This window comes from Drosophila simulans, chromosome 3L, assembly GCF_016746395.2.
Source record: "Drosophila simulans strain w501 chromosome 3L, Prin_Dsim_3.1, whole genome shotgun sequence".
Taxonomy (NCBI): domain Eukaryota; kingdom Metazoa; phylum Arthropoda; class Insecta; order Diptera; family Drosophilidae; genus Drosophila; species Drosophila simulans.
In genome coordinates this window covers 10225001-10251794 of record NC_052522.2, presented here as the reverse complement: position 1 = coordinate 10251794, position 26794 = coordinate 10225001, and the positions used below count along the sequence as shown (strand labels likewise).

Below are 26794 nucleotides of genomic sequence, written 5' to 3'. Positions count from 1 at the left end.
TGATTTATCTAAGAGATGGGAAAACAAACATTTTCCTTGGTTTCGGCAAGCCGGATGGATGAAGGTAAAGAAGCGGCGCCAACCGACTGCCGGGACATAAATCATATAGTCAGTGGGATTGGGATCGGGATCGGCATCGTCCATCGACCATCGGGCAACGGGCATCAGCTGTGTGGCAGACAACATTGTTGCACGGCCGCCGCTCACTTTGCATCGACTGCAAATGGCTTCAGAGGTGTTAACCCATTAATTAGCTATTGTCAAAACTCGTTCACTCGATTTTGGAAGCCACTCGAAAATCAGAATGGATTGTACAAAAATATGACATATATTTTTAAGTTTTTATTATGAACATTTTAAAACCACTTAAAATTGAATGCATTTTGTGAAACAAATACCATTTTTGTCAGGTAATAAATGAGTTCTACTATTTTATTTTTATAAACCACTGCTGTATATAATTTTTAATTAATTTTTAAATTGATTGAATTCAGTTAAAATTTTTAAGTTTCCTTTTACGAGTTGTGTGTCCCCATTTGCGAGTGCTTTTCAATGGGTTAAGCGAAAGAGACGGTCCACAGGCGGCATGCCGCGTCGGTGGCATAGTCAAAACATTCGCCCTGCGGTCGAGCACGCAAAAAGCCGGCATCTGGATGGTACTGCTCATTGGTCGCCGATCTGCAGTGCCCCCAGTGCCCCCCTTCGTTGCAAGTCCAATAAGGAGCGTGAGAAAACGCAAATTCAAAGCGAGCTGGAAGCGACAACATTTTATAGATCCTAGAGACATGGATAGCGCTGCATTTTGTCGCTGCCGCAGTGGCAGCAAACTCAATTCGATTAGCGATAAATGCGAGATGCGAAAAATGCTCGGCCAGCTGGTGCAGGTGTTAAAGTCTTATAATGATGTTAACATTTTTATGGCACACAACAAAATAAACTAAAAATTTGTTCAGCGCAATAATATTTTTGCGGTCTCGTCGTCCATATATGGGTGCACACCAGCCAATTGCCGCCGCGTTTTCTGTGTTTTCCATCTGGGGGCCAAGTGGAACGCTCCAGGGGCCATGGGCAATTTGCAGATACACTGATTCAGATACACCGGGCCGCACAAAACTAATTAAAATTGCTGAACGTCGTGAAAATAATTATAGCGAAATTACTCGAAAATTAAGTAAAGTATATCAATTGGGGGTAGGATATTTAAACAATTATTTTTAACACAATAGTTCGGAAGCTGTAAACGCAATAATTAAAATTAGGATTATACAAAACTAAGATTATTTTATAAACAGATAAGACGCTATCTTTGCTGATCTGAAAACCAAATAAATGAGGCATGTTAAGATGCAAAAATCCATTAGTCGCCCAACTGCTAATTAGAATTTATTGCTTATGAAATTATGATAAACGAAGTAGAGATCTCAATTAAGATAGCCAACGCGCTAATCAATTTAACTTAATCCTAGCCCTTGGCTAACCGAAGATTTCAGCAGCTGAAGACATTATCCCCCCAGCCGCCCCCTTATCGGCCCCTTGGGGGTGTGGCCCAGCTCCGATTTATGTGACCGAATGCACAACGCCCGGCCACGCATTCATAAATAAAAGTCATCATTAATTAAATTTAGTATAAACAACATGGCATGCCTGCAATTATTCACTCACTCATTCACTCGCTTGTTGCTCTTTCGGCCCAAAACGCGACGACATGGCAACAACAAAAAAAGACAACATGAATAAATAAATAAAAACTAAAAGCGTAAGAAACCAAAGGAAACAAAATAAATAAAATAAATAAGCCAAAAAAGAAACGATAGGAAAACGCACGCAATACGCGCCGGGCAAACAAAGCAGAAAAAATCGTTGACAAAAATGATCTGTGGGCAATTATAATGAATTATTTTGACACTTAGGGCCTGTGCAAATGCATAACTTAAATGCATAAACGTAATTTATGCAGTGCCCCACTGAAATGCTGTTTTATCGCATTTTAAATGTGATAAATAAAGTTCTGGGTTATGTTTTTTCATTTACATTTTCTTTTCTTATTTTTTTTTTTGGGCCACATAAATAGAGTCCTACGCAAGAAATATTTCCGCTGGCATTTTTCACTTCAACTGCAAGTTGCATATGGCATGGAAAATTGCGCAGAATCCGTTTTTAATTGGTGAAAAATAGCAAAGATTTTCCACGCTTTCGGTGTCGGTGCTGCTTTGCCCCAAAGGGTTTGCCAAGTAGCCACCTTGACTGCCTTTTGACCATGCCTAAGTTGGACTTCTATATTTTTTTCATTTTTTTTTGTTACCAGCGACTCGAGTGCGATTCACATCGCCCCACAGATTCGCAATGCCAATAAATTGTGCACATTATGGCGGGGTGAGCCGTTGGCCAAGAGGTTGGCCAGAAGTGGCCGGGATCAGGGGGCAAAACTACCATGCAATGCATACTTTTACGAGGCACTGTATGAGTAGCTAAGTTTTAATAACCAGCGCTCATTTGATTACTAATAATAATATTGAGTAAAGCTTAATTAAGAAGAGGTTTTCAGTTTTATATTTTATTTTTATTTTCAATAACTTTAACTGTAAATTTGATTCATATTTCATTCAAACAACACCGACTATTTTCTGACCCTCTAGAGTTCCCAGAATTCCGCTTACTTTGGCCCCCCATTCAATGCCCAATCATAAAACCTCTTTTAGAACGTCGAAGAGACCGTTGAAGTGCCTTTACGGTGGTGCCCAATTGGCAGCGAGACTTTTTGGCTTTTGTGGTTCCCAGGCGACTTGGAGCGAAACATGCGAGCTGCGGCTTTAATTGTTGCCGCTGCCGCCAAGTGGATTTTCTAATGCAATTTTCCAAAGGAGCTTACGCAATGCCCGGCAACAGTCACCACATCAGCCGCAGCAACTGCAGCGGTAACTGCAACTGCAACTGCAGCAGCCGTTGCCGCAGCAGCAACAATGGCAACATGTTGCAATGGTCTTGCCGCCTTGAACGTGTTGCGCGCATAATTACTAAACGCAGTCAGTCGGTGAGTAACTGCGGCTTTTTAATCCCCCCTTTGGGGGGCCCCCCAAAGTTGCACAGCCTTTGCTGTATGCCGATCTGAGCCATAGTCCCAGATCCAGTACCAGATTCAGAGTCTCAAGCTCCGGCAGTAATCATTCCGCACATACGCGCATATTTAGCATTTTTAAATTGTTGCATTTCGCGCATTTTTTATGACAAGAGCGAGACTTTGATGCTGACGGTTGGGCATCACACCGAAAATTATTTTCAAATCTTCGTATCTAGTAACCAAATTTGGCACTTTTCTAATATTAAATCTATATAAAAAATTAATGAATATAAATACTGTTATTATCGGACGTAACATAGATATCAGTCAAATGCAAGTATTTTTTTCAATTAAATTGGGATGGAAACGAATTTGTAATCCAAATAAACGTACATTTAAAATGGATTTAATATAGTATAAATTTCGAATACAAACCTTTTTTTTCGGTGTATTACTTAGCCACAGCGAGACCACCATTACCTCCAGGTGGACAACACTTCATCCAAGTTCCTCCATCCAGTTACCTTCTGGTGCACTTTGCCGCACACATGTGGCCCATAAATGAAATACATATTGCAAATCACACTAAATAGTTGCAGATGCTAAGGTATTTCGGCAGTGATTGTTGTGGGGACTCAAGAGGTATGTAGTTGAATGAACTGGAAAGTGTACCCACAGGAATCTTAATGGGTTCTGGAATTAATTGGTGTTGAAGGGAAAATTAAAAGGAAAATATCTCCATATTTCTATACTAGCTAGCATTTGATTAAAGCATTTTTAACGCTCTACTTGTTTTAACAATAGCAAAATATAATATTATAATGAAATAGCAATATCTTCAATTTTAAGCATATACATATAACATGAGTTTTTCCATTTTAATATCACAACATAGCATTAAAATACTGTATTTTAGCCAATTAAGTAAACTATTTCAAGCATCGCATTGCTTTTTATAACACTATTCCTAATCAGCGGAAAACTTAGGTGAATAAAAAAATTACTATACGAGGCCATAAAAACTGTCTTTATCTTGGACTTTCCTACAGATGAAGAGTTTACAGGGCCATAAAAACAAAATTAGTTTAACTTGAATGTTAAACAAACTCTAAAGAAAATAGTTACTCACATGAATGATATATATAACGAATAAAACCAACTGCCCCGGCTATTTGCTTTATCAGCAATTACAGTATTTGCAGTAGAAAAGAGTGCTAAATGCAATTCGAGATGCCTGAAGCGAAACGCATCAAAAATTGCACAACAAGTGCCGTGGATTTCCTGTATAACTGGTGATCAGCGATGACGGCAACAGGAAACGGAGAATAATTGAATTTCGAATTTGAATTTGAAGTTGATTTTCAGCGGAAATTATAAATGATGTGCCATATATTATGGTTAAGATATAATGCTAACGTCTAGCCGTATGCAAGTAATATTTTGCAATTTACCGGCAAGCTTTTCATTTATTTATATATTTTTTTTTTTAACCAATCGCTAGCCAGTCGAAAAGCTCTGCTTGCAGTCAACTTTCAAGGTTGCCTTTCCAATAAGAACGCCGGCTTTGAGCCAAATGCCCAATGATTGATTTATATTGTCAGCTGAACGAAAGAGGGGCTTGCAGCGGATGGCAGGGCGGTTTTGGTCACATGTGTGAGCATAAATGTGCAATTTGCTAATTGTAGCACATAACGGTCGGCCGACCTCCCTCTCGATATCTTTTCTACCACTTCTCTAGCTGCCGACACTTGCGGTCAAAATAATGTCTTTATTGCTATTGCCAATGGTTATAAAACTAAACAGGGGGTTTGCTGAACGGATTCAGTTGTTGGTTTCTTTATGCGAAAATATATTTCAGTTTTTAATTATGTTTGTTGTTAATACTGCTTGATAGCTTAGAGGCAAATTAGGTCTTAAAAAGCATGTCGAACATTGCCCCAATATGTATAGTGACACCTTTATTCTTTTGACCCCGTCTGTGCGACTTTCTGTCCTTTTCCTGCATTCGTGTTCTGGCCTTTTGATGCCCGTTCGAATCGCTAAGCGTTTTGTCATTGTTGTTGGCCCGTTGGTGTTTGGCCTTCAGCAAGATTGGCTTGTTGTTGTTGTTGCTTTTGGTGTTGTTACTAATGCTGTTAGCTGTTCTTTCGCTCGTTTCTCACATTGATGTTTCAAGGTTGCCCAATTAAAAGTGACATTTTGCAACATAATGCGACTGCACTTAACATGTTTTCTTGTTCTTACACAATCCAGTTGCCTGCTGTTGTTCAATTCCCCGTCCTCTATTGCTCTATTGCCGCCGCTGCTAATTCACGCTTAAATTATATAATTGAAGTTGATTTTCCTGCACAAAAATTGCTCATTAAGTTGCAATTTACAATTCCATCTGAAGTACCAGAAATATTCGACCCTGATTTCAGAAATATCACGATTTAACGTGTTTAGGAATTTCAAAGAACAGTGGTCTGCTATTAGTGCAATAAAAATTACCATGGATTTTATTCTTACTGCTCTTGGTATTTATAAAAGAATTATTTCTTTAATAATTATTTAATGAAATCATTAGCATTGAACCATAACTTGCGTAGGTCGATAAAGTTTCACGATTTATTTAATACGTATTTATTTGAACCAGTTATCGAGTTGAAAACAAAGTACAAAGTACAAAGTACAAAAGTATATATAATATGATCGATTTAGTTTATTATATGTTATTTGCATATATATGGCTTTCACATGTTTTCGTTTCAATACGATTACAGTTGTATAATTATTTCTTTATACTGTTACACGACTTTGCTGGAAATATTTACCACTGTTCGGCCATGACTTAAGCTAAGCTCAAATCTTGGGAAAATCCAAATTTATTTCTGATACAATTTAGCTGCCGGCCAGAATTTGTCATTGGCAATTTTCCAGTGACCATCTCTGGCAGCGATAAACTGCCGGCGAATGACAACCCAACATTTTGCAATTGGCCATTTTCCGTGGCTTTCTGGGGGTTTGGGTCCGAAGTGTTGAATTCCAAATTACCCAGGCCGAGGCATCGCTGCTCTATAATCTGGTTACATATATCAATGTGAACCGTTGCTGCGGCGTCGGCGGCGGCTACATTGATTAAAAACGAATTAAAAATGCAAGCAAATGGCCCCGGAGGGCTTTCAACGCTCAACGCTCGACGCTCGCTGACCACCCATAAACTAAGCGAATTACTTGGGGCGCGTTAAATGGAAATCGAAGTGGGGAACTTCCTCCCTGCCTCCTTTGCAATTACACCCCCTCGGGGGTCGTCCAGTGGCTTTACCCCCCTTCTCGACACATTAAATACGCATTTGTTATGTGTCGCAAGCTGGAATGAATAACTTAACCGAGAGCTAAAAACGAACTGAGAGCGGGCGTAGCCTTGTCCATTATTCAATTGAGTAATTTTTTATTTAGTTGGCCTGGCCTGTTTTTTAGTATTGCTACACTAAGGGAAAATTAACTTAATCACTAGTATCACCATTTAAAAGGGTTTCATATAATACCAGAAATGCTACCAAGCTGAAGGAAAACAAAAGACTTAGGCAACGAACTTGGCAAAGCGTGAAAGCAGAACTAAAGACTTTGATCTAATAATATTTACATTTTTTTTTTGAAAATATGGTATTTGTTGCCTTTTATAATATTTTATTGTACAATAATTTGGTAAAATAGTTTTGCTATCTAAAATCATAAAAAAAAAATGACAAAAATATTTATAACATGAAAATAAAACAGCACACATCTTATATTCTCTTGTTTAACTGAATCACTTTATTTGACAGTGTAGAATTTCTTTTTGGCCCAGGGCAATCGAACCGAAAATTCGTAATTGTAATTGTTGGCATTGCAAAATGTTGCTTTTTAAATGGCTCGACGGTTGTTTGTTGGCCAAGAAGTCGAATTCGGTCACTTTGGCTCTTGGCTACCGTTGTGGCCCAATCTTGGCACGACCGATGTCCGAGATCTCTCTCTTGGAGTGACGCACACGACATGGCCGACTGACGGACCACCAACGCCCCCGCAACCACCCCCCGAAGCCCACTGAAATCCCGAAAATTTTCATTCTATTTGGCGCACGTGCCACACGAAGCAAATTGATTTTGCCAGTAGGTGGAAAATAAAATTAACTTTGCGGTTAGATATACTTTTTTACTTCTTTTTTTATTGTATTTATTTTTCGTTGTCCCACTCGGGGCCAGTTAAATGACTTTTGGAAATTAGCTAGATTTTGAATTTGTATTTGATTTGCTAAGGCCTGGCGTGGGCCAACATCGATCCGTCTGTCCGGCTGTCTTTCTGGCCATTTCGGCTGGTCAAGATCTCGGCTCGTACGGCTGTCAGTCACTGTGACTGTGACTGAAAATAAAAGAGTCGGTGACTGGGACTCGCTTACAAGGCGCCTGCGGTCATTTCTACCGCTTGATTTATGGCAAGAGATTGGCCATTGGCCGGCAAAAACAGCAACTAGCCTCGGCAATTGTAGATACATTTTTCAAATGCATTTTCCCCCCCAAACAAAAGTGTGTTTTCGTAAATATACTTTCTGGCTGTTTTTTTAATGAATAATGTTTGGGCGATTTCTGTTTGATATCCATTGCTGTTGGCTAATTCAATTTGCATCTTTAATTGGTTTTTTAAATCATGATTTTTAATGCTCATTCAGAATAATAAATCTCTATCGGTTGTTTAATAAAAAAGATATGATTCTAATAAAAGTAAACAATTTCATTTTTGCTCACGTTTATTGTATAAATTAATTGAACGTCTTTTAAAATTATTATGCCTAATGACTTATATAGATTAGAAGTTTAATTTTTTAATTGATTTAAAAAGCTGTTTTTTTAAAGACCTAGTTTTGTATTTCACTCGTATTTAAGCTAATATTTTAGGATCCGAACCGAAAGGCAGCAATTAACAATCATTTCTGAGAATCAAGAGGCAAAAAGTCTTGAATTGCATCGTTTTCGTGTCTTTGCACAATTATCAATTACTCCAATCACTTTTATGTCACATGCAAATGCCACCGCCTGAAATAATAATAATAGTTAATAATAAATACCGTGCATAAAAGTTAACGTTGCGCCCACATTTACTGCCGTTGTTTTGGAGTGACCAAGCGTTTGTGTTTGCCATCGGCCAATTGGCATTAATTAGCCAGCAATTTTCTGTTGGCGGCTTTTAATTTGGCCAAACGATACTGCCAACTTGCAACGCGCAGGCAATCCAACAATCTAACAATCAAACAGCCAAGTTGCCACCCACCACAAGCATAAGGTGTTGAATGCAAGAACAAACAAATGCCACAGCAGCGATTTATTTCGAGAGAGATTTATATTTTATGTTTTACATGATTTATATAGTCCTTAAACTCATGTACTCGTCAAATGGCAAGATTAATGTTATTAAAGTGTTAGCTAAAAATAAGCTAAGTCGAGATGCTTTTGAAATATTAACATATTAGTTGTCTGGATGTTATTGAATTAATATAGGTAATTTATCAAAATGACTTAACTACAAAGCCGTTGAAATAAACCTTTTCGAGATAATCAAAAAATTGCTCAGGATAATTTTCGAAGCATATGTCTGGTCGAAGGGAAATGCACACTTTTCTCAAGGGCTTGGTTTTCTGTTGTTTTTCTCTAGTACCCTTTAATGGGTATAATAATTTGTGAATTATGCAGTTTGTAGACTTTCCTTCGCTTCGTTTGATTTTCTTTGTGTTTCGCTAGTTTGACAATACATAAATTTACCTTTGAAGTGGTTCCGACAAAAAAAAAAAATAATAATAATGGTTGTGCCAAGTGTTGCAGTTGGCAATGCAATTGTGTATTTGGACGTTGTTTTTTTGTATGCCTTGTGTCACCGCTTGATTAGTTTTTAATTGTATGATTTATGGCATTGCAAAAAAGCGTTTCGCGTTATGTTAATGTTAATTGAGAAATTAACATTTTATGTACTTGCCCGCTCCTCGATCGCCGAGACAACTTGTCAGATCGTTAATGCTCATCAATCTGGGCATTTGATAATTCGCTAATTTATTAGCCAGCCGCAGCACGAAGCGACATTTTGCTTTTAGCCAATATTAGCATAAGACGGAATTTATTTCTTATCTCCATTGCGGGCCCCCTTCGGCGATTCGTTGCAGCATTTTTTGGCATTTGGCGCAAAGATTTTTCTCACAACGCCCACCGCTCATAAGCTAGATCTTTTTTATTTCAATTTTATTTATTTTTTTTTGTTAACCGCGGAGTGCCACAAAAAGGCCACAAAATGCTTAGCCGGCCTCTGACTTTCGGTAATTTGAAAATTAATAAAGTCGTTTGTTATGCAAAGTGGCAAGCGGGTGGCGGATGTGGGCGGAGGTGCGGGCTTGGCCGACTTGCCAGCTGTTTTGTTATTTGTTTGTTGTTTGCTGAGTGTGCTGTGTGCTGTCTGCGGTGTGAATTGGCCCAGCAAAATTTGGGCCACACGGCATCTACAAAGTTGCGGCACTCACGCATGGCCCGCTGATTTCCGATTTGGTTAATCAAAACCAAAAGTATTGAGAAGGGAAATGCATAAATAATGCTGCGAAGGCTGTGACTTTGTGGGGGCTGCATTGCCAAGTTTTAAAAGGGATTAGTTTTTACTGCTTGTATTTGTTACTATTTTTGTATCAAGACTGTAAGGTATTATGCCAAAAGACATTGATACTTGTGCCACAGCTTAAAAACTATAGGTGTGATTACTTCATATATAGGTGTAAATAACTTAGCTCAAAGTAAGCGTGATCTATAAAATTTAAAAATGTAAGATTACCTTTTATAGTTTATGGCTAAAGTTAAGTTGCTACCTCATGTTCCTTACTTACTACTTACTAACTTACTACCCATAATCTAATTAGTTACCTTACCATCAGGTCCTTTCCCATCTGCACACACCGATCTTAATAAGGCAGCTCCAAAATGTCAGAGCAAACAAATAGTGTTTTTTTTTTTTTTGGTTTTGCCTCCAGCTTAGAGCTACTGCTACTCAACTACCGAAACTTCAGCATCAACTACGGCATTGAAAAAAAAATGAAAAAAGGCAGCAAAAATGGCTGGGGCTGCCAGGCAGCTTGTTTGGCTACACCTTTCCCCATTAGCCCGCTTAGGGAGCCAACTGGGTCAAAGTGGCACAAAGCCCAGGCCCCACTGCGATCATTAGGCAGTGGAGCAGTGGAAACTACAAAGTACGAAAAAATGTTGGAAACCATGACAATCTTCAGCCCACAGGCCAAAACGTTGACAACCAAGTGCAGGCAAATGTATCATAAATTTTCATATAATTTTCCAGCCATGTCTTTGCGAGCAGGAGAAACCGCAGCATAGTTGGGGTTTTGGGTTTTCAATTTTTTTTTCATTTTTTCTCCATTTTTGAGAGTTTTTTGTGTCTGTGGCAATGCAAGTGCCGCCAAACACTTGCAGCTGCAAACAAAAGCAACAGCAACAATGATCACTTGTAGTTAATTTTTCACAAGTGACTGCAAGTTTTGTGCAATATTGCGAAGCGGGTTTTCTGCTGTTTGATTTTTCTTTTTACCTATTTTCGGGGGGTTTTCATAGCCTGACCTGTCGCGACCGTTACCAGGTGCAAGCTGGAAAATGCCTTGAGTCTTTGACTTTTCTCGCCGTTTTATGTTTAATTTTGATTTTTTTTCGTTTTTGTTTCGGGCTTTCGGCAGTCACTTAAGTTGCTGCAGCTGAGACGATAATTAATTCGGAGCACAATCATATATACTCGTACATATATATATATATCCGATCCGGTTCAATTATGTCTCGGCCGACCAAGGAATTTTATTGCGGTGGCCTGAGATTTTTTGGCAAATTGGAGCAGTTCCATTTCCACAATGGCAGCTGTGCCCAGGCCAGTAATAAAATATACAACAAAAAAATTCAAAACTAGATCCGACACTGACATGCCAATGCCGCACAAAAAATTCTCAGGCTTGTTAATTGCCGTTGTCAGCTTGCGGGCTATTTATAAATTTTATATCAAAATAAATGCTGCCAATGGAAATTGAATTGCATACTTGTGGTTGAGATATTGATTATTGCAATTCAATTCGGCATTAACATAACTTCCTTCTTTGGCACTGGAAAAGGATAAGACGTTGTACAATTGCAATAGTAAAATGCCTTAAATTCGTTTTAATAAACCCAACTGTAATTAGTATAGAGTATTACCCTAAAATGGTTTACAACTTGAACTCAAAAGGTATTAACTTATTAATGGACAACTCCTCCTGAGCAACCGTACTCAATGGCATTATGCAAGAAAACACTTTACAATCGAAAAATGTCACCATTTAATTACGCACACAAAACAGTTTAAAGTTGCAACTTGCAGCAGCTGTCAACTGACAGTGACAACGGCAACAGCAACAGCAACTGCATTGCACAAATCTCGTCAGAAATTAACATAAATCCAATCACAAAAGCCCGCGCAAGTTGCCAGCCGTAGGACGGCGATCGTTTAGCCCGCCGGCAGTTAGTTGGCCAGGAGAAAAGAGTGCGGATCGTTTTGGGTTAGGATCGGTTTGCTTTGGTTTGGTTTCGGGTCGGATCGGATCGGATCTGGTCGGATGGAAAAACGGAACGAAACGGAACGGATCGCATCTGTCTGCCTGTCCGCCTTGGTTGCTCTATGAAATCTGAATCTCGAACGGCATGTGTCGCTGTGTGTTGGCCGTCATGTTGCGCCTGCGCCTGCAACTGCAACTGCATCTGCATCTGAATGCGAGTCGCATAGTCTGAACGGTCTGAATCTGAATCGGAGACTATATAGACGCCTGACTCCCAGTCTGCCCACGCGACTAATCGCGCAACTGTGCAACGCCAACTGCTGTTACGTCTGTTGCGTTGTCTTGTCTCTTGGCTGCCGTTTTTCTCATTTTTTTTTTATTTGTACTCTTCGGCGTGTTTTGATTGCTTTTCTAGGCGAAATGATGGCCAGGGTAAGGTTTGGGGTATGCCAAATAGTTTAGAGAATTTACATTTTTTATTTAATATTTCCCATGCAATTTAAAACGATTTCTCACTTATATTGATTAGTTTTAATATTTTTAACATTTACTTTTAGTTTTCTATACCACTTAAAGGTTTGTACCAGTTAAACCTAAGGTATCACAAAGTCCATAAGCATTCTCACAGCTTTTTCTGATCTGCCTACGGCGCCCTCACATGCCATCCAGCTGCCCGGTTTTTCCTTTAAATATTTTGGCATCTCTCTCTGGATGTGCTTTGCATGTTGGCTAACTGCCTGCCCCGCATAACCCACTCAAGACCCCATCACACACACACCACACATAACGAACTAACCGAACTGGAGACACTTTGCGTTCCTTTTATTTTTATTGCTGATTGTTGGGGAATTGTCATTTTTGGGCTGCACGGGTGCGGGATTGGCCACTCATGCCACATAAATGTTGCATTCAAGCCAACTGAAAAACAATTCAATTATCAGAAAATGCAAATGCCAAATGGTGTCTCGAAAGAATGCACCGCAACCTGTTGAGAAATAAAGGGAAGGAGTAGTCTGGTGCACACGGAAAATAAGGGATAACTTAAAAGAATATGAATAAGTAAATACGTCAGAAATAGGAAGTAAAAGCGCGCACTCGTATCTTCAAGATACGATATTATTACATGGCAATTATTTGTTATTAAATTCTGGAAAAAAAGACGAAAAAACAACTTCAAAGTTATTAAGAAACACTTATGTTTACCCAAAAGTTTATACTAAATTGTTTAATAGACGTCAAGGGCTGTACAATCACGCTTACCCAACTGGCAGCATTTTTTCCTCTGTATGCTAGGGAATTGCACTCGTGACATATTCGGCCGTGTATCTTGATTTCATTTTTCAATTTCCACAACAAGCTGAAAAGCTGAAGGAGGAGCAGAAGCTGCAAACGCAAATTATATGGCGATCTTGTGAGCTTGCAACATGATGGCGAGGCGCGCCAGAAACACCAGCAACAACCACGCTGCCAGCATTTCCGTTTCACAATTAACGTTCTACGTGACAAGTGACACCAATTTTACCACCTTTAGTTCAGTGCAGTGCAGCCTGTCTTTTTTTTTGTAGTTGTTGTATTTTTTTTGTTTTGTATCTGTTTCTGTTGTGTTCCATGTTGTTTTTATGGGGACCACCATCAGGGCCGAAGTTAGAGCGTGCTGCAGATGCACGTTCCGCGATTGTGTGCGCAGTTTTGTTTTGGGTTAATGGAGATGATTTGTTGCCCTATTCTAACGCGCGACACCCTTCAAGCTCCCCTTTTTCCATCATCGCATTCAGCCAACTGCAATATTGCAGGGGGTACTAAAAGCTGAAGCACAAAACCAAAATATTAAAAGCTAATTATAAAACATACTTTATTATATAAATTTATTTACAACTATGTTATAACTGTTTATCTACAAAAGAATTTCCAACTTTCATATTTCCTGCTAAGAACAAAGAATTTCCATTTGCCACATGAGTTATAAAATTGACAAATTGCCGCAGCAGCCGCTTGACCTTTTGAACCCTGCATGCTGCATGTTGCACACTGGCTGCTGCATGTTGCAAGTTGCTAGCTGCACGCTGCTGACCCTGACGCCGCCTAACGAAGTTGGTTTCACTTCTCAGCTCAGACTCGTCTCTTTTTACGGCCTTTTTGCGGGGGGTCAGTGTGTGGGTCGTGGGGCTGACAATGAGCTGAGTTATGGCCGTGCAGATGGAAATTGTTTTTCCACCGCGGCGAGGAGTCAGGTTGCACATGTGGGCCATAATCGTAGCCGCCATGGCCATAACCGCCATAACCACCATGACCACCGTATGTGGCAGAAGATATTTTCTGCGGAAAAGGAGTTCACAAAGTTCACTTGCCGAAGAGATGACTGGTGGCAAGGTGAGAGAATGTTTCAATTAGTTAATGTCCAAAGTTTGGCGGCTGGGTGAAATATATATCAAAAATCCACATCGATGTGTGGAATTTTACTCATCTATAACTTTTCTCACACTGTTTTGCACCTGTTTGCATAGCTATCGCTTCGTTTAATCGACATTTGTACAAATCAGTCAACAAAATCGATCAGCAAACATTTGTCGAGGAAAATCTGTTGACACCAATCTCAAAATGTGGTGTGAAAAATAAAGTTGAGTCAGTGAGGCGATAAATTACGCTAGATATAAATGACGCAAATTCACACATATGACAGGGCAAAGGAAACTGCAATTGCAAAAACTTGAAAGGTAATTTATTAAGTAGGATTTTTAATAAAATTAAAAAAGCCTGATAAATATAGCTACTAACTACCACAGAAAAATATTTACTAAAGCTTTTTCCATGATTAAACTGAAAGTGATGAGCAAATTGTATGCAAAAGTAGCAGCAGCGTGAAAAAATTAATTGCGATAACATAAACACTGCACTAGATCAGTGTCAAATCGAAACAATTTTCACCGATCCAACGCTATTCAGGTATTTTTCGTGTATTTTTTTTATAACACGCTGGCACATCAGCAACATATCTGCAACACATCGGCAGCATCAGCGATTTTAGATGCTTAATTTATGCTGTGACTATGCCAAGGCATTTGCATAGCGTTGATTACAAAATGCCAATCGCAAGCCCCTCCCCGATTTTTCTTTTCAACTGGGTGGCAAACATGTCGCCTCTCGACTTGGCCACATTCAAGTGTTGGAGAAAAACGCTTTTTGACAGGCGGAAATCGTTGCTGTTGCCGTCGCTGTTGTTGTTGCTGTTTGTTATGGCAAATTCAATCAGGCAAGAGTGCAAGGCAGGTCAAATGCCACTAATGAGTTGCCCCACACGCAGCCAGTCGGCAACAGATGAGGCAGAAACATCAACGATGCGACCAAAGCCGAGCCCATTCTACACTGGGCAAAAATCTATTAATGAGCTACGCTGGAAGAAATCAGCATCTATATTAGCGGGTCAATTCGAAAATAGGAAAATTAATAACAAAAAAACACAAGATTTTTAACTAAGAAGAATGCTTTGCAGGGCTTCAACATTTTTTTAAAATTTTCTAAATGCTTATTTGTGCATAGAAGGATAAATAATAAATCGCAGTGTATTTGCATCAACACTCAAGGCTATTTTATCAATGCGTTGATGTTGTTGCTGTTTGCGGTAATTGCAGCATCATCTTGAAACTTATTACATGCCAAGTCAGCGGCAACAACAACAATGATAAAGCCGTTGCTGATGACAATCGCATAGACCTGGAGACATGGACTTGGCCTGGGATTCGACGTGGTCTTTTTTCCTTTACTTTTTTTTTTTTTTTTGCTTGGCCGCGCCGATGAGTTGAAAAGTGCAGCAGCAACAGGCCAACTAGCGATATCTGCGGCAGCGGCAACATCAGCATCCTAGTGCAGCTGCTTAGATTTATTGGTCTTAAGTAGCAGCAAAATGCGTCTTTTGTCGTAGTTAAAGTTTATTGGCCACATTACCCCCTTGCAACAATCTGCCAATCCAGCATGAAAACCCCCGTCCATTTTTTGATATTTCTGCTGAGTTGTGCCGCAGATAAGCATCGTTCATTTGAGTACGAGCTGGGCTTATTTATGCCAACAACAACAGCAATGATGACGACAACATAAGCGTTTATTATAGTGCATTAAAAAAATCAGATAATAGCAATTATTGCATATGGAAACACACAAGGATCTCACAGCAGGTGAACGAATCAGGTGCAACAATAAAGATAATTACGATAAATAGTGATTGAAAATAAAGCACGCCTAAATAAAGTTTTTTGCAAAAAGATCTTAATTATTTTCGAAGTTATAAGCTGTGATATTGTTAGTATGAGACTACAAAATGTTAAAGCTGACGAAAATAATGCACCATAAATAATTAAAGGTCAAACAATCCGGCGCCACATGTGTTATTTATGTTCAATAAAGCCCAGATTTGGCTAACCTTATTCAATAACTAAATGTCAATAGAAACATCATCTTTAAAACTTAATCATATGCTGCTCGTGCTTTATGCCAAAACAAATTGCCAAAACCGAAAAGCGAAAACTAGCAACTTCAATTTGGGTCGCAATTATTCGTGACGCCAACAACATTGCTCCAAATTTTCCCAAAAAAAGCAAAAATAATAATATAATACAATCAGCAAATGTTTCCATTTTGTTGTTGACCTTTAGCGGCAAATGCATTTAAATAAATATGCCATAATTTATGCATGGTGCAGAAAAGGCGACCAAAAAAAAAAAAACCCAAATATTTGCCATAATCAAATAAGCTAGAAAAACTGTGGAGCTACCATTTGCTGGAGGCAAAGCGAGTAAGCCAACGTTGTTGTCATAAGCTATGAAAATAAACTACATTTACCACAGAAGCCGAACGAATGACAAGCCGCCTAACCCCTCGAAACTTATTCGGCAGCCTCGACTCAATCGTCAACTCATTGAGATATTGATCTGCCACCCTCCTCGATCCTCAGGTTCCGCCGATTTCTATATACATATATATATATAATTTGATTTTTTTTTTTGGTTTTTTTCGGCCACGACAGACTTGGAGTCTGATCTTCCAGCCGCCGGGGCCGATACTGAACTATTGTTATTTCACGAACTGTGACACGTTGCCTTTTTTTGATGTTTGCCATAAGTTTTTTTTGCCCGGTTCATTTTCTTCGTGTTTGCTAAGCATTTTTTTTTTTAGTTTTTCTTATTATTTATTTCTTGATTGTACAATGAGTAAATAAATTCAGTGCTACTGTACCCACCCTCGACCTTTTGTGGCAGTAGCTCTGGCTAAATGTTTGTGCTGCGATTTATCATTATCGTGACTTGTGATCTCCGTTTCGTTTAAACCTTTTTTGGCCGTCCATTGTTGTCTTGGGGGTATTTAAAGTTGTGTTTGAATTTTTGAATTTTTTTTTCTTTTTCGAATTTCGCGAGTTAAATTAACATGTTTTTTGCTTTGAGTGACATTTGTAGGTGTACAATGTGGCACAAAATAAGTGAAGTGTGCAACAAATATGGCTGGGGCGATTGTCTCTGATTGGATCAGTTGTCGGCGGGGTCAAAAGGTGACGTGAGCGGTATGGGAAAGTCCTAGCTGTTTGTTCCTTTTGTGTTTGCTTCTTTTTCTGTTTAGAGGGAGGCCATCGTTCTGTTGTCAATCCGTTACCAACGCCCACACAATTCGTCACCCAATTCGTAGCGAAATACCGGCATGACCATAACATTAAAATAACAATCGTCTACCACTTACTTATCCCTCCACTTCTGGGAACGCCTCTTCCAATCTCCAGCCAACGATCTGTTTAAAGTCTAAGTATGCCCCCTGGCGACACTTGAGTTATTCGCCCCTCACAACTCTACTCGAAAATCCGTAAAATCAATTTGCCAAAACATCTACAACTTTATCAGAGGGGGCAGAATGGGGGTTCAAGTACTAGGGATGCGATCGTGTTGGGAATTTATTTCAGGTCAGTCACGATTTCTTGGAGGTTTAGGAAGCAAATTCCATTCATAAATGCTGTATTACTTCTTTCTTATATATATTATTTAACATTTAACACATGAAACTATTCTGTTTTAATATTTCGCCTCTATTATACTATTTTTTTTTAGATTTAAGTGTGTTTTTGGTTAGATAGCATGACTTCTTGCGAAACCCAATTATTCGTGTCACGTCAGGTGAATCTCTATTGGCTATTTGAACCCGCATCTTGGCCCAGACAACTCCATCTGCTTGGCATCAATCTTGGAGTGCATTTCATAGCCGCAAGGAATCACAAACGAAAATGCCCAAAAAAAACACTTAAGTTCCTGTTATCGCCTGGGCCATATCAATTGACTTTTCGGGCCAAACATAAATTACAATCCTAGCTACAAAAGAAAAAAAAAAAGAGTGCCAACTATAATAATTCAGTCTCGGCCGAGCGGATAACTGCAATTTTCGCATCAAACGCTTTCAACTAATGTCAGAGATTAGGCAAATGGGTGGGCCAAAAAAGCGAAAGAGCCGGAAAAGTTGGAAAGCCAGACGATATTGTAGCGATTGTTATATGCACTTGTTATATGTTACTTGTGGGTCAGTGGTCAGCCCGCAAATGGTTTCATTGCCGTGGCGGGGTTAATCAAAAATTGCTGACCCCCAAGGGGAACTTAGAGCAATCGAGTGTATCTATATATCAGCCACGCATGCCTCCACCTTAATTGGCCATCATAAGAGTGGCCGAAAATCCAACTTATTGGCAAAGAAAATTGCTTAATCAAGGCGTTGCCTTTGCCGATACAAAGTTAATGGGCCATAAACACAGCCGGAGTCAAGCGATTGCCTGCCTAATTTGTCGCTTGCCAGGCCAATCAGGCGCAACATGTTGCGGGAAACAAGTGCAACACAGTGTGGGCACTTAGAGAAACCTATTTACAGCCAGTAAATAAAAGAAGTTTATGTAATAAATTAGATAGAACATTAAATACCATACCGATTCCCAGACAAATGTGTTATAAATGACTTGAGATTGAATTAAATTTTAATGTTTATAAAGGTGCGCACTTTAAACAATTTATTCTAATATTTTCCAAGTGCAATTGTGTTCAGTTGCTTGTGTTGTCTACTGTCAAACGGTGACATTTGCAACGGTCGCTCCAATATGTTTGACATTCATTTGGCGATTCCAGCCGCATGTTGCCCAGGTGCCTGACATTTTGCGTTTGCATAACACGGCCGAAACATTGGCAACTGCAACGGGCAGTGAAAATCAAATGCAGTACATCACCTGATTGCACTTGTTGCCAATCGATGGAGGCGACAAGAGCGCAACGAGTTGCAAACGGCATGCAAATGTCGCTGGTAACATAATGCGGCAACATGTTGTAGTTGTACAGTGAAGCCTCGAAGGCAGTAAATACCCAAACGATTTACTGTTTGTTGGCTTTAAGTATGCACATGAATTTATCCCATTTTTATGCCGTACTTAAACAAACATTTAATTGAAGTTGATTTCGAATTAAGTATCATCGTTTTGAAAAAATGTTTATACCTTTAGATCCTAGAATTCAAGACTTCCCAGGCTGGGAAGTCACAGTTATGGAGTTCCAACTGTTTATTGGCCAAACGAAAGTTATTTACTTAAATGGGTTTGTTTGCTCCGCAAAGTGACTATCTCTACTCCATGGATTCAAGTCAAAAACTCGCCCATGGCTGCTTTTTTCCACACATTTTCTAGTTTATGGTGGGGAAATGCGTTTGCAATAAAAAATCAGCCACATAAACGGGCACTTAACAACAATAGTTGATTGATTGTCGACAATTGGCAGCCTGACTTCGTATTTGTTGCTTTTTTGACAGCCATATGTGTCGGACTGCAGGTGTTTGCCTGGTTATTGATTTGTTTTTTTTTTTTTTTGTTTTTATTTTTTATTTTCCTGTCCCCTTCCGTAATCGCCTTTTTTTTGTGTCTGCATACCTTTTGGCCGTTCGGTCTCAGGTCACAGTGGGGCTTAACAGTCTGCGTCCAGGGGCTTAGGCACAACTTACACGGACTTAGGACCACACACAGGGTATTTCAGTTATACGATATTTTTCTCAATTGAAATCGCATCTGTGAAATGATAATCTTGTAAAGATTTTTATTTGTTGGATACGGTTTCAGTCTCAGATTTCGTAGAGATTGCAGAACATAAGCGAGTGGAAGTATTTTTTTTATAGAAATTTTCAGTTTGATTTCTGAAATAATTGTTTAAGTATGATCCATTTTTATAATGACTAACTTTCAATTAACGTCGATATAACTTTTAAAACTATCAAAAGAAAATAACATTTAAATATTTTATTTTTTTAGAGTGAAACTTACAAGACTAATAAAATTATGAAAAAATATCCAAAAATGTTCAATCCCAACCCTTTATTTCCTGTGGTTTATTTTCGTCAGATAGCACCCACATTCCATTGCCTCGACATTTCCCACAATGTCTTATCAAAAAAATTTGAAACGCTTTATCCATTAAAAAAAAGCGTGCCAACAATTTTTCAAAGATATTTGGAATTTCATGTCTATTATTGAAAGTTTCATAAATTCGCGGCATAAAAATGCGGACTTATCTTTGAGCGCTTTGTGTTGTCTTGACTTTTAGCACGTAATTATCTTGAAGTTTGCGCCCACACCGACAACAACGAGAACAACTAACAACGAACAACCAACAGCTAACACATGAGGGCCAAGAAAAGACGGCTCGCGGCTTTAATAACCATAAAAATGGCAGTCAATGCAGCTTAAAGCCAAAAATGCCAGTCGCGCGAGGAGGAAAACCGAAATGATTGTTGGGCGCACAAAGTAAGCCATAAAAAATATTTAACACACCCTCGGACAAAGCTGTTAACAGCATTGGAAATGCGTAGGATAAGGCCATAAAACTCAAAACAAAACCAAAAAAATAATAATAAAAAATAAAATTCAAAAACACCCATATCGAGTGTATATGTTGCATTTGCTGCTGCGACAACTGGCGACGAGTTGTTGGCCATTTTTCTCGGCTTATTTTTTCTTGGTCTGTTGCGGCGACAAACGACAATTAAAATGCAAACAAATTGAATTTGTGTGCGAAAGGTTTGGCTCTTTTGGCTAAGTGTTTTGCGCCATAAACTCACGGCACAAAACGGGGCAACAAACAACAACCCGTGTTTGTTTGTTGTTTTGTGTTGTCGCACGCGTGCTCGCAACATTTTTGCTGTTGCGAACGATTTGCGGCGAAAGTTGGCGTGCCGTTATTTTAATTGCAACAGGTTGCCCGGTAATTTGTCTGGCACTCGTAAATGCTGCGACGCTAATTGCCGGCAAAATCTTAGGAAAAAAACTATATATATGTCCCACAACAATGGTAACAACGACAGCAGCAGCAACAACAATGTTGCAAACACGTGTGGGTCGACAGTTTTCCACACATTTTCCATGACTCCTAAAACTGATTTTGTTGGCCGAACACTAACGCCCTAAACCGCAGACTTCCACTCCCCACTAAAAAACCATATCCGCCCCTTCGGAAAAAAAACACCTCCTTCTTCTTCCTCCCTTTTGGCCATGGACATTAACCTGTCAACGTGGCCAAGTTTGCAACACATTTAGTGGCCGGCCCGAAGGCGCAAGTTCGAAATTAGGCACTATCTGCACTGATGGAATATTGTTCAAGTTAAATATAAAGCGCTTTAAAAATAATTATAAAAATATAAAACACTATAGTTGCACTGCCAAAACTACAAAATTTAATACCTTAAAAAAGTAATTCTTAGCTTAGAAATATATGTGTAAGCTAGTTTAAGTTTCTGTTCCCAGAAGTGACTTGCCTGTACAGTTTATATTAGTTTGTGCCTAGTTTTTTGTTACTTTTAACTGAACTATTTACCGAATTTATTCTGGATTCTCAAATTGATTGCAGTGCATCGTAACGCGCAGCAACTCCATCGCCGTTCCGTTCGCGTCTCTAATCTATAAGCAGTAATCAAATTTCAGCTCCCAGCTACCAACTTGCAGCGTACGTGGCTGCCACAGCCCGTAATTATGCAACACATGTTCAATGCAACAATTGGCCATAATTTAGTCAAAGGTAATTGAGTAAGCCCCGTCCGAAAAGCCCGGCTAACGCCAGGCCGCGGGTCCGCTCTATCATTATGCGGTATCCAAACTGAGCGACCAAAAGCAAAAGACAGACAGACAAAGCCGGTCCCTCCCATCGGGTACGCACAGTAGTCCGGCTGAAAGTACAGGCCAACCTTGATTGACGACCACAATGAGGATTGAGTGATGGAGCCCGCGATGTGATGGTGGCTCAGTCGGGTCGGCAGCACGGTGGTGGTGCAGTAATGCATCCGAGGTGGTGGTGGTTGCCACTGGGCGCCTGCCTGCCTTGTTTATTTATTTCTAGTTAGTCGCATTATCTTGCCGGACTGTTATTTAATTGTATGGCTCGATTGGATGAGCATCAAGCAGCCACCTGATTTAATGTGCACTGAGCGAAATTCGTTTTTAAATATGAAAACATTAAGCCTTTTGCAGTGGCAGAGAGACGACTATCTTCCTCCTAATATATGATTCAAAGCAAGCTATAAGAAAATATTTATTTTAAAAATTAATAAAAATAAATTATGTAACAACTCCTATATTTTCTACGAAATATAATTATTTGTTTTTAAAAACATACCACCAACAAATAAGTTGGTAATTTCTTATAGGCAAGCTTTTTTAACAGTGCACTTCTGCAACTCGGCAAAAATGTGTGGAAATTCTTGGTGCTCCATCGTATCCTTCGCTCCATAATAGCTCTAGTTAATGATTGTGGCCAATGTGAGCTAAGCGCTTGACTATCTGGTATCAAGGAAGATAGAAATTGTTGTTTAATTTGCGGAAATTGTTGGCAAAGTGCCGGCACAATACAGAAAAGAGAAGGTTAAGGTGAAGAAATATGTGGCATATTTAGTTCAATAATTTTTGCATTTCCGCCGGCAATTGGAATTTATCCCACAAATCGAAGCCCAGCTACAAAATTTCCAAGCCACCCACACAGAAACGCCTTGGGCCGGCCCACCACAGTACCGCCTTCCTATAGCTCGTATCTGGAATCTAGTATCTATAACCTTGCGCCGATTTCTCAAACAAACAAGCAGCACACTAGTGCATACCACACAGAACATAGCCCAGCAATTTGGCTTGCGATTTTTGCGGTACAAAAATTATAAATTAAGTACTAATTACATGGACAACTACAACAACCATAAACAGCGAACGAGAAATCTTGGGAAAATCAAACGATTTGCCGCTTATAATGTTCGCTGCGGCCACGCCCACCTAATGCCCAATGTGTGGGCGTTGCACTAATGAACACAGAAATGGAGAAAAAATGGAAATATCGAAAGATTTGTGTAGCAAATGGGAAAAAAGTGAAGCACAGTAGAGCTCGCAATATGAAAACGATTTTATTGACAAATATAAATAGTAATTAAATGTATTCATATCACAATATAGATGTTATTGCCTTAAGTATTCAATTTTTATAATTTAATTATTTTTTATTGAGCTATAAAAATGTTATATGGCTAACTGTTTAAAAGGTTTTGGTTTATTTGTCTCAGTAGTAAACATAAAATCTGAAGTGGTGCTTATGTAAAAATATAAAAAATGGCAAGTCCTAAAAGCTTGTAATTTATGCAACTTTTTTACCATTTACAGTTTAGATAATAATGACTACAGGTTTTTCAGTCTGCTAGCATATTTATTACTCATTATGATTAATTTTACTTATAGGCGTTTTAAAGTTGGAATATCTACTAGGCAATCCATTGAACGATAGGTTTCTTTACTGTATTGCAATGCTTGGATGCCACATTTGATTGGTCGTTGTTGCCGTTCGTTGTCGCTGTCTTGAATGGGTGATAAATTATTTCCCGCCATTTACATAAATGCTTTGAATGCATTAATTAAAGTCCAAATGCCCTGACTCCCTCTTGCTCCATCCAACCCAAGTGCCACCCCTCGATAACGCCCCCCTCCAGAATTTCAGAGACTGCAGTTGTCGATCTAATCAATTGTATTTTATTACTGGGCCGGGCCCATAGAGAAGCCATTATACCATTGCGATTAGCGAGTCGGCCTTATATGTGCGAGTATCTGTATCTTTTGTTTGGCGTATCTGCATCTGGGGGATTCAAATATATTGTATATGCACAAGTATGTTGGCCATTTTAAGTGGCTGCCGCCTAATTGTTCATAAAAGTCAACAGTCAATAGCTCTTTATGTTTGCGCTTGAAATTTATATTTATTTATTGTTATTTGGCGTTTCTGCGGCTTCATAATTTTTTTTTTCCTTTTTGCAAGGCATTTTTACCCATTTGGATTGTGCTTTTCGCATTCTGCAGTAGCCATTGGAAATGAGTTTTGCCTCTTTGAATTCCAAGGTCTGCCATTCTTTACAATTAGCAACTGAATTTATGAGCGATTTCAATTTCAATGCGGTTCGTTTGTTGCTTTTGCCTGCCTTGGCTGATCTCTCTTGTGGGCTAACGAGTTTCTGGCCAAAAGCCACTGCAGCGGCGAATTTAAGAATAACAATGACAACCGTCTTAAATAACAAAGCCAAAGTCACTGACAGCATTTGAGACTAATCAGAGCAGCGGGTCAGTCAACACTCAATAATTTTAACGAATAAATGCAATTTTTGTGTACTTTAAAGGTTTTCAGAAGAAGTAACCACATTACACTTCGTTTTAAATTATTATTTAAAAAAAATAATCTTTTATTAAATGTAGCTACGACTGCTCCTCTATAAAGACACACAAAAAACCACCGGTTTTGTTCGGTGTATTGATCATCTTGCACCTTATAAAAACTACATTTATCACCGTTTAGATCGATTGGGAATCACTCACTGGCACATACCATCTGGCTGACATAATTCTCTTAGATCACCGCCCAGTTTAGCGCCCATTTATGCAATCATGTAATTTTATTAACAATATCTATGACATTTAGCAATTGTTTGGTCACGTTAGAACTGCCGAAGTCAGACCGCAAACAATTACGTTTACGTGGTCGTGGTCAAAGGGGCAATTTGGTAGATGCTGCGATAAGCAATACACTGAAAGAAAGAGTGATTAACGACTAACATTATTTAGTTATACAATTGAATTTTAAGTAGCTTTGGTGTAACTCATTAATCAAATTAAAAACATGCTTAATTATTTAAGTCTAGTCACCCATTTTTTACCCAGAGCTTGTAACAAAATTGTTTCAGTGCACTCACCCGCGCACGACTTGCTCTTGGACTTCGACTCCAACATCGCCTCTGACTTCCACTTCAACTTCAACTTATTGACAATGCAATGTAATTGTTTCCGATAGAGATCTTGGCCAGGCCTTAAAACGGCCAAGTCTTTGTAACGCGGCTCTCAGTGTCCTTTTTCGGGCAGGACTGCATCATGTCTTGCTGGCTAATATTCTTAAATATAATCCTGCTGTCTGGCAGATCCGAAAGTTGGTCCGCCAGAGAAGTAATACATCAGTTTAATCATGATCAGCGACTACAGCTTAATATCTACTTGGATTGCAACGACGTTGGACTTCAAATCGGTCAGGAAGTGCCAAATTTATTCGTGAATAGTACTGCAGAGAAAATTAAAATATTGGGTAGATTCAGCTCACACTCTTTGATTATTGCGTGTTTTAAGGATTCTACAAGAAATCGAACTCTAAATGGACTAAAGGAACTGCTCTGGGGACTTCAGTACTTGCCTATGTTATTTGTCGTAGAATCCCACATGGATTTTTATTTTCAACAAGCTTTAAACTACGGTTTTATTCATGTGCTGGCTTTGAATTTGATGAATGGATCGCTTTACACCTATAAGCCCTATCCGAAAGTCGAAGTACATCAAATTAAAGATATGCAAAAATTCTATGAATTGACAAAACTGAGAAACCTACAAGGACAGGTGGTTCGCACCAGTGTGGAAACGATGACACCTCGATGTTTTCGGTATAGAAATCGACATGGTCAATTGGTATACGCTGGTTATATGTACAGGATGGTTAAAGAGTTCATCAAGACATACAATGGCACAGAGGAGCATGTTTTCGGTTATGTGGACACCATACCCTATAAAGAGGGCTTGGCAGCGCTGAAAAATGGCGAAATCGATATGATGCCCCGTATAATACATGCCTTGCAATGGAATTATTTCTACCGCAGTCACATTTTATACAACATTAAGACCTATATCATGGTGCCTTGGGCAGAACCCTTGCCAAAAAGTCTGTACTTTATACAACCATTTCGTAGCACAGTTTGGATTACTATTATGGTGAGCTTTGTCTACGCCTCAATCGTTATCTGGTGGATACGGTTTAGACAGCAGGGGAATTCTTCATTATCACAATCTTTTATGGATGTCTTGCAGCTGTTGTTTCTGCTACCTGTGAGCAAAATATGGCACTTTAATATGGGAACACATCAGGTTGTGAGTTTTATCGTTCTCTTCGTAGTTGGATTTATGCTGACCAATCTCTATACCGCTCAGTTATCGAGTTACTTAACTACCGGCTTGTTTAAAAGTCAAATCAACACCTTTGATGATCTGTTCCGTGAAAAGCGTACATTGCTAGTGGAAAGCTTTGACGCTGAGGTACTACACAATATGACCAAAGAAAAAATTATACAAAAAGAATTTGAGAGTATTATATTAATAACCTCAATCGAGGAGGTCTTCAAGCATCGCAAGAGCCTAAATACCAGCTATGCCTATGAGGCCTATGAGGATCGCATTGCATTCGAGCTGTCTCAGCAAAGGTATCTTCGAGTGCCAATTTTCAAGATTTTAAAGGAGGTGTACGACCAAAGACCAGTTTTTGTGGCACTTCGACATGGATTACCGTATGTGGAATTATTTAACAATTACCTAAGGCGAATCTATGAATCTGGTATTTGGATTAAGCTGCAGGAGGACTCTTTTCTCGAAGGAATTGCTAGTGGTGAAATTAGTTTTCGCAAATCCCAATCCCGCGAAATCAAAATATTCGACAAGGATTTTTATTTCTTTGCCTACATTTTACTGGGAATGGGATGGTGTGTTAGCACTATAGCTTTTTTCTTAGAGAAATGGAGATTTAAATATTCGGTAACAAATAAATAAATTGTATGAAAAAGAATATTTGTTCCCTTCA

The 26794-nt window shown here is 39.1% G+C and overlaps 1 protein-coding gene and 1 long non-coding RNA gene across 2 annotated transcripts in view; both read left to right on the top strand.

The window, feature by feature from the left end:
• The window catches only part of LOC123327209, a 179176-nt gene that overhangs the window by 48793 nt on the left and 103589 nt on the right, over positions 1–26794 (top strand). The window lies entirely within an intron of this gene.
• Positions 25054–26789, top strand: LOC6737546. Its single transcript, XM_002084343.3, has one exon. The coding sequence runs from the start codon at positions 25054–25056 to the stop codon at positions 26761–26763; it is 1710 nt and encodes a 569-aa protein (XP_002084379.2). The 3' UTR covers positions 26764–26789.

Bases quoted from the DNA above. Each gene is read 5' to 3' on its own strand.
- LOC6737546 (XM_002084343.3), top strand. From the start codon at position 25,054: ATGTCTTGCTGGCTAATATTCTTAAATATAATCCTGCTGTCTGGCAGA.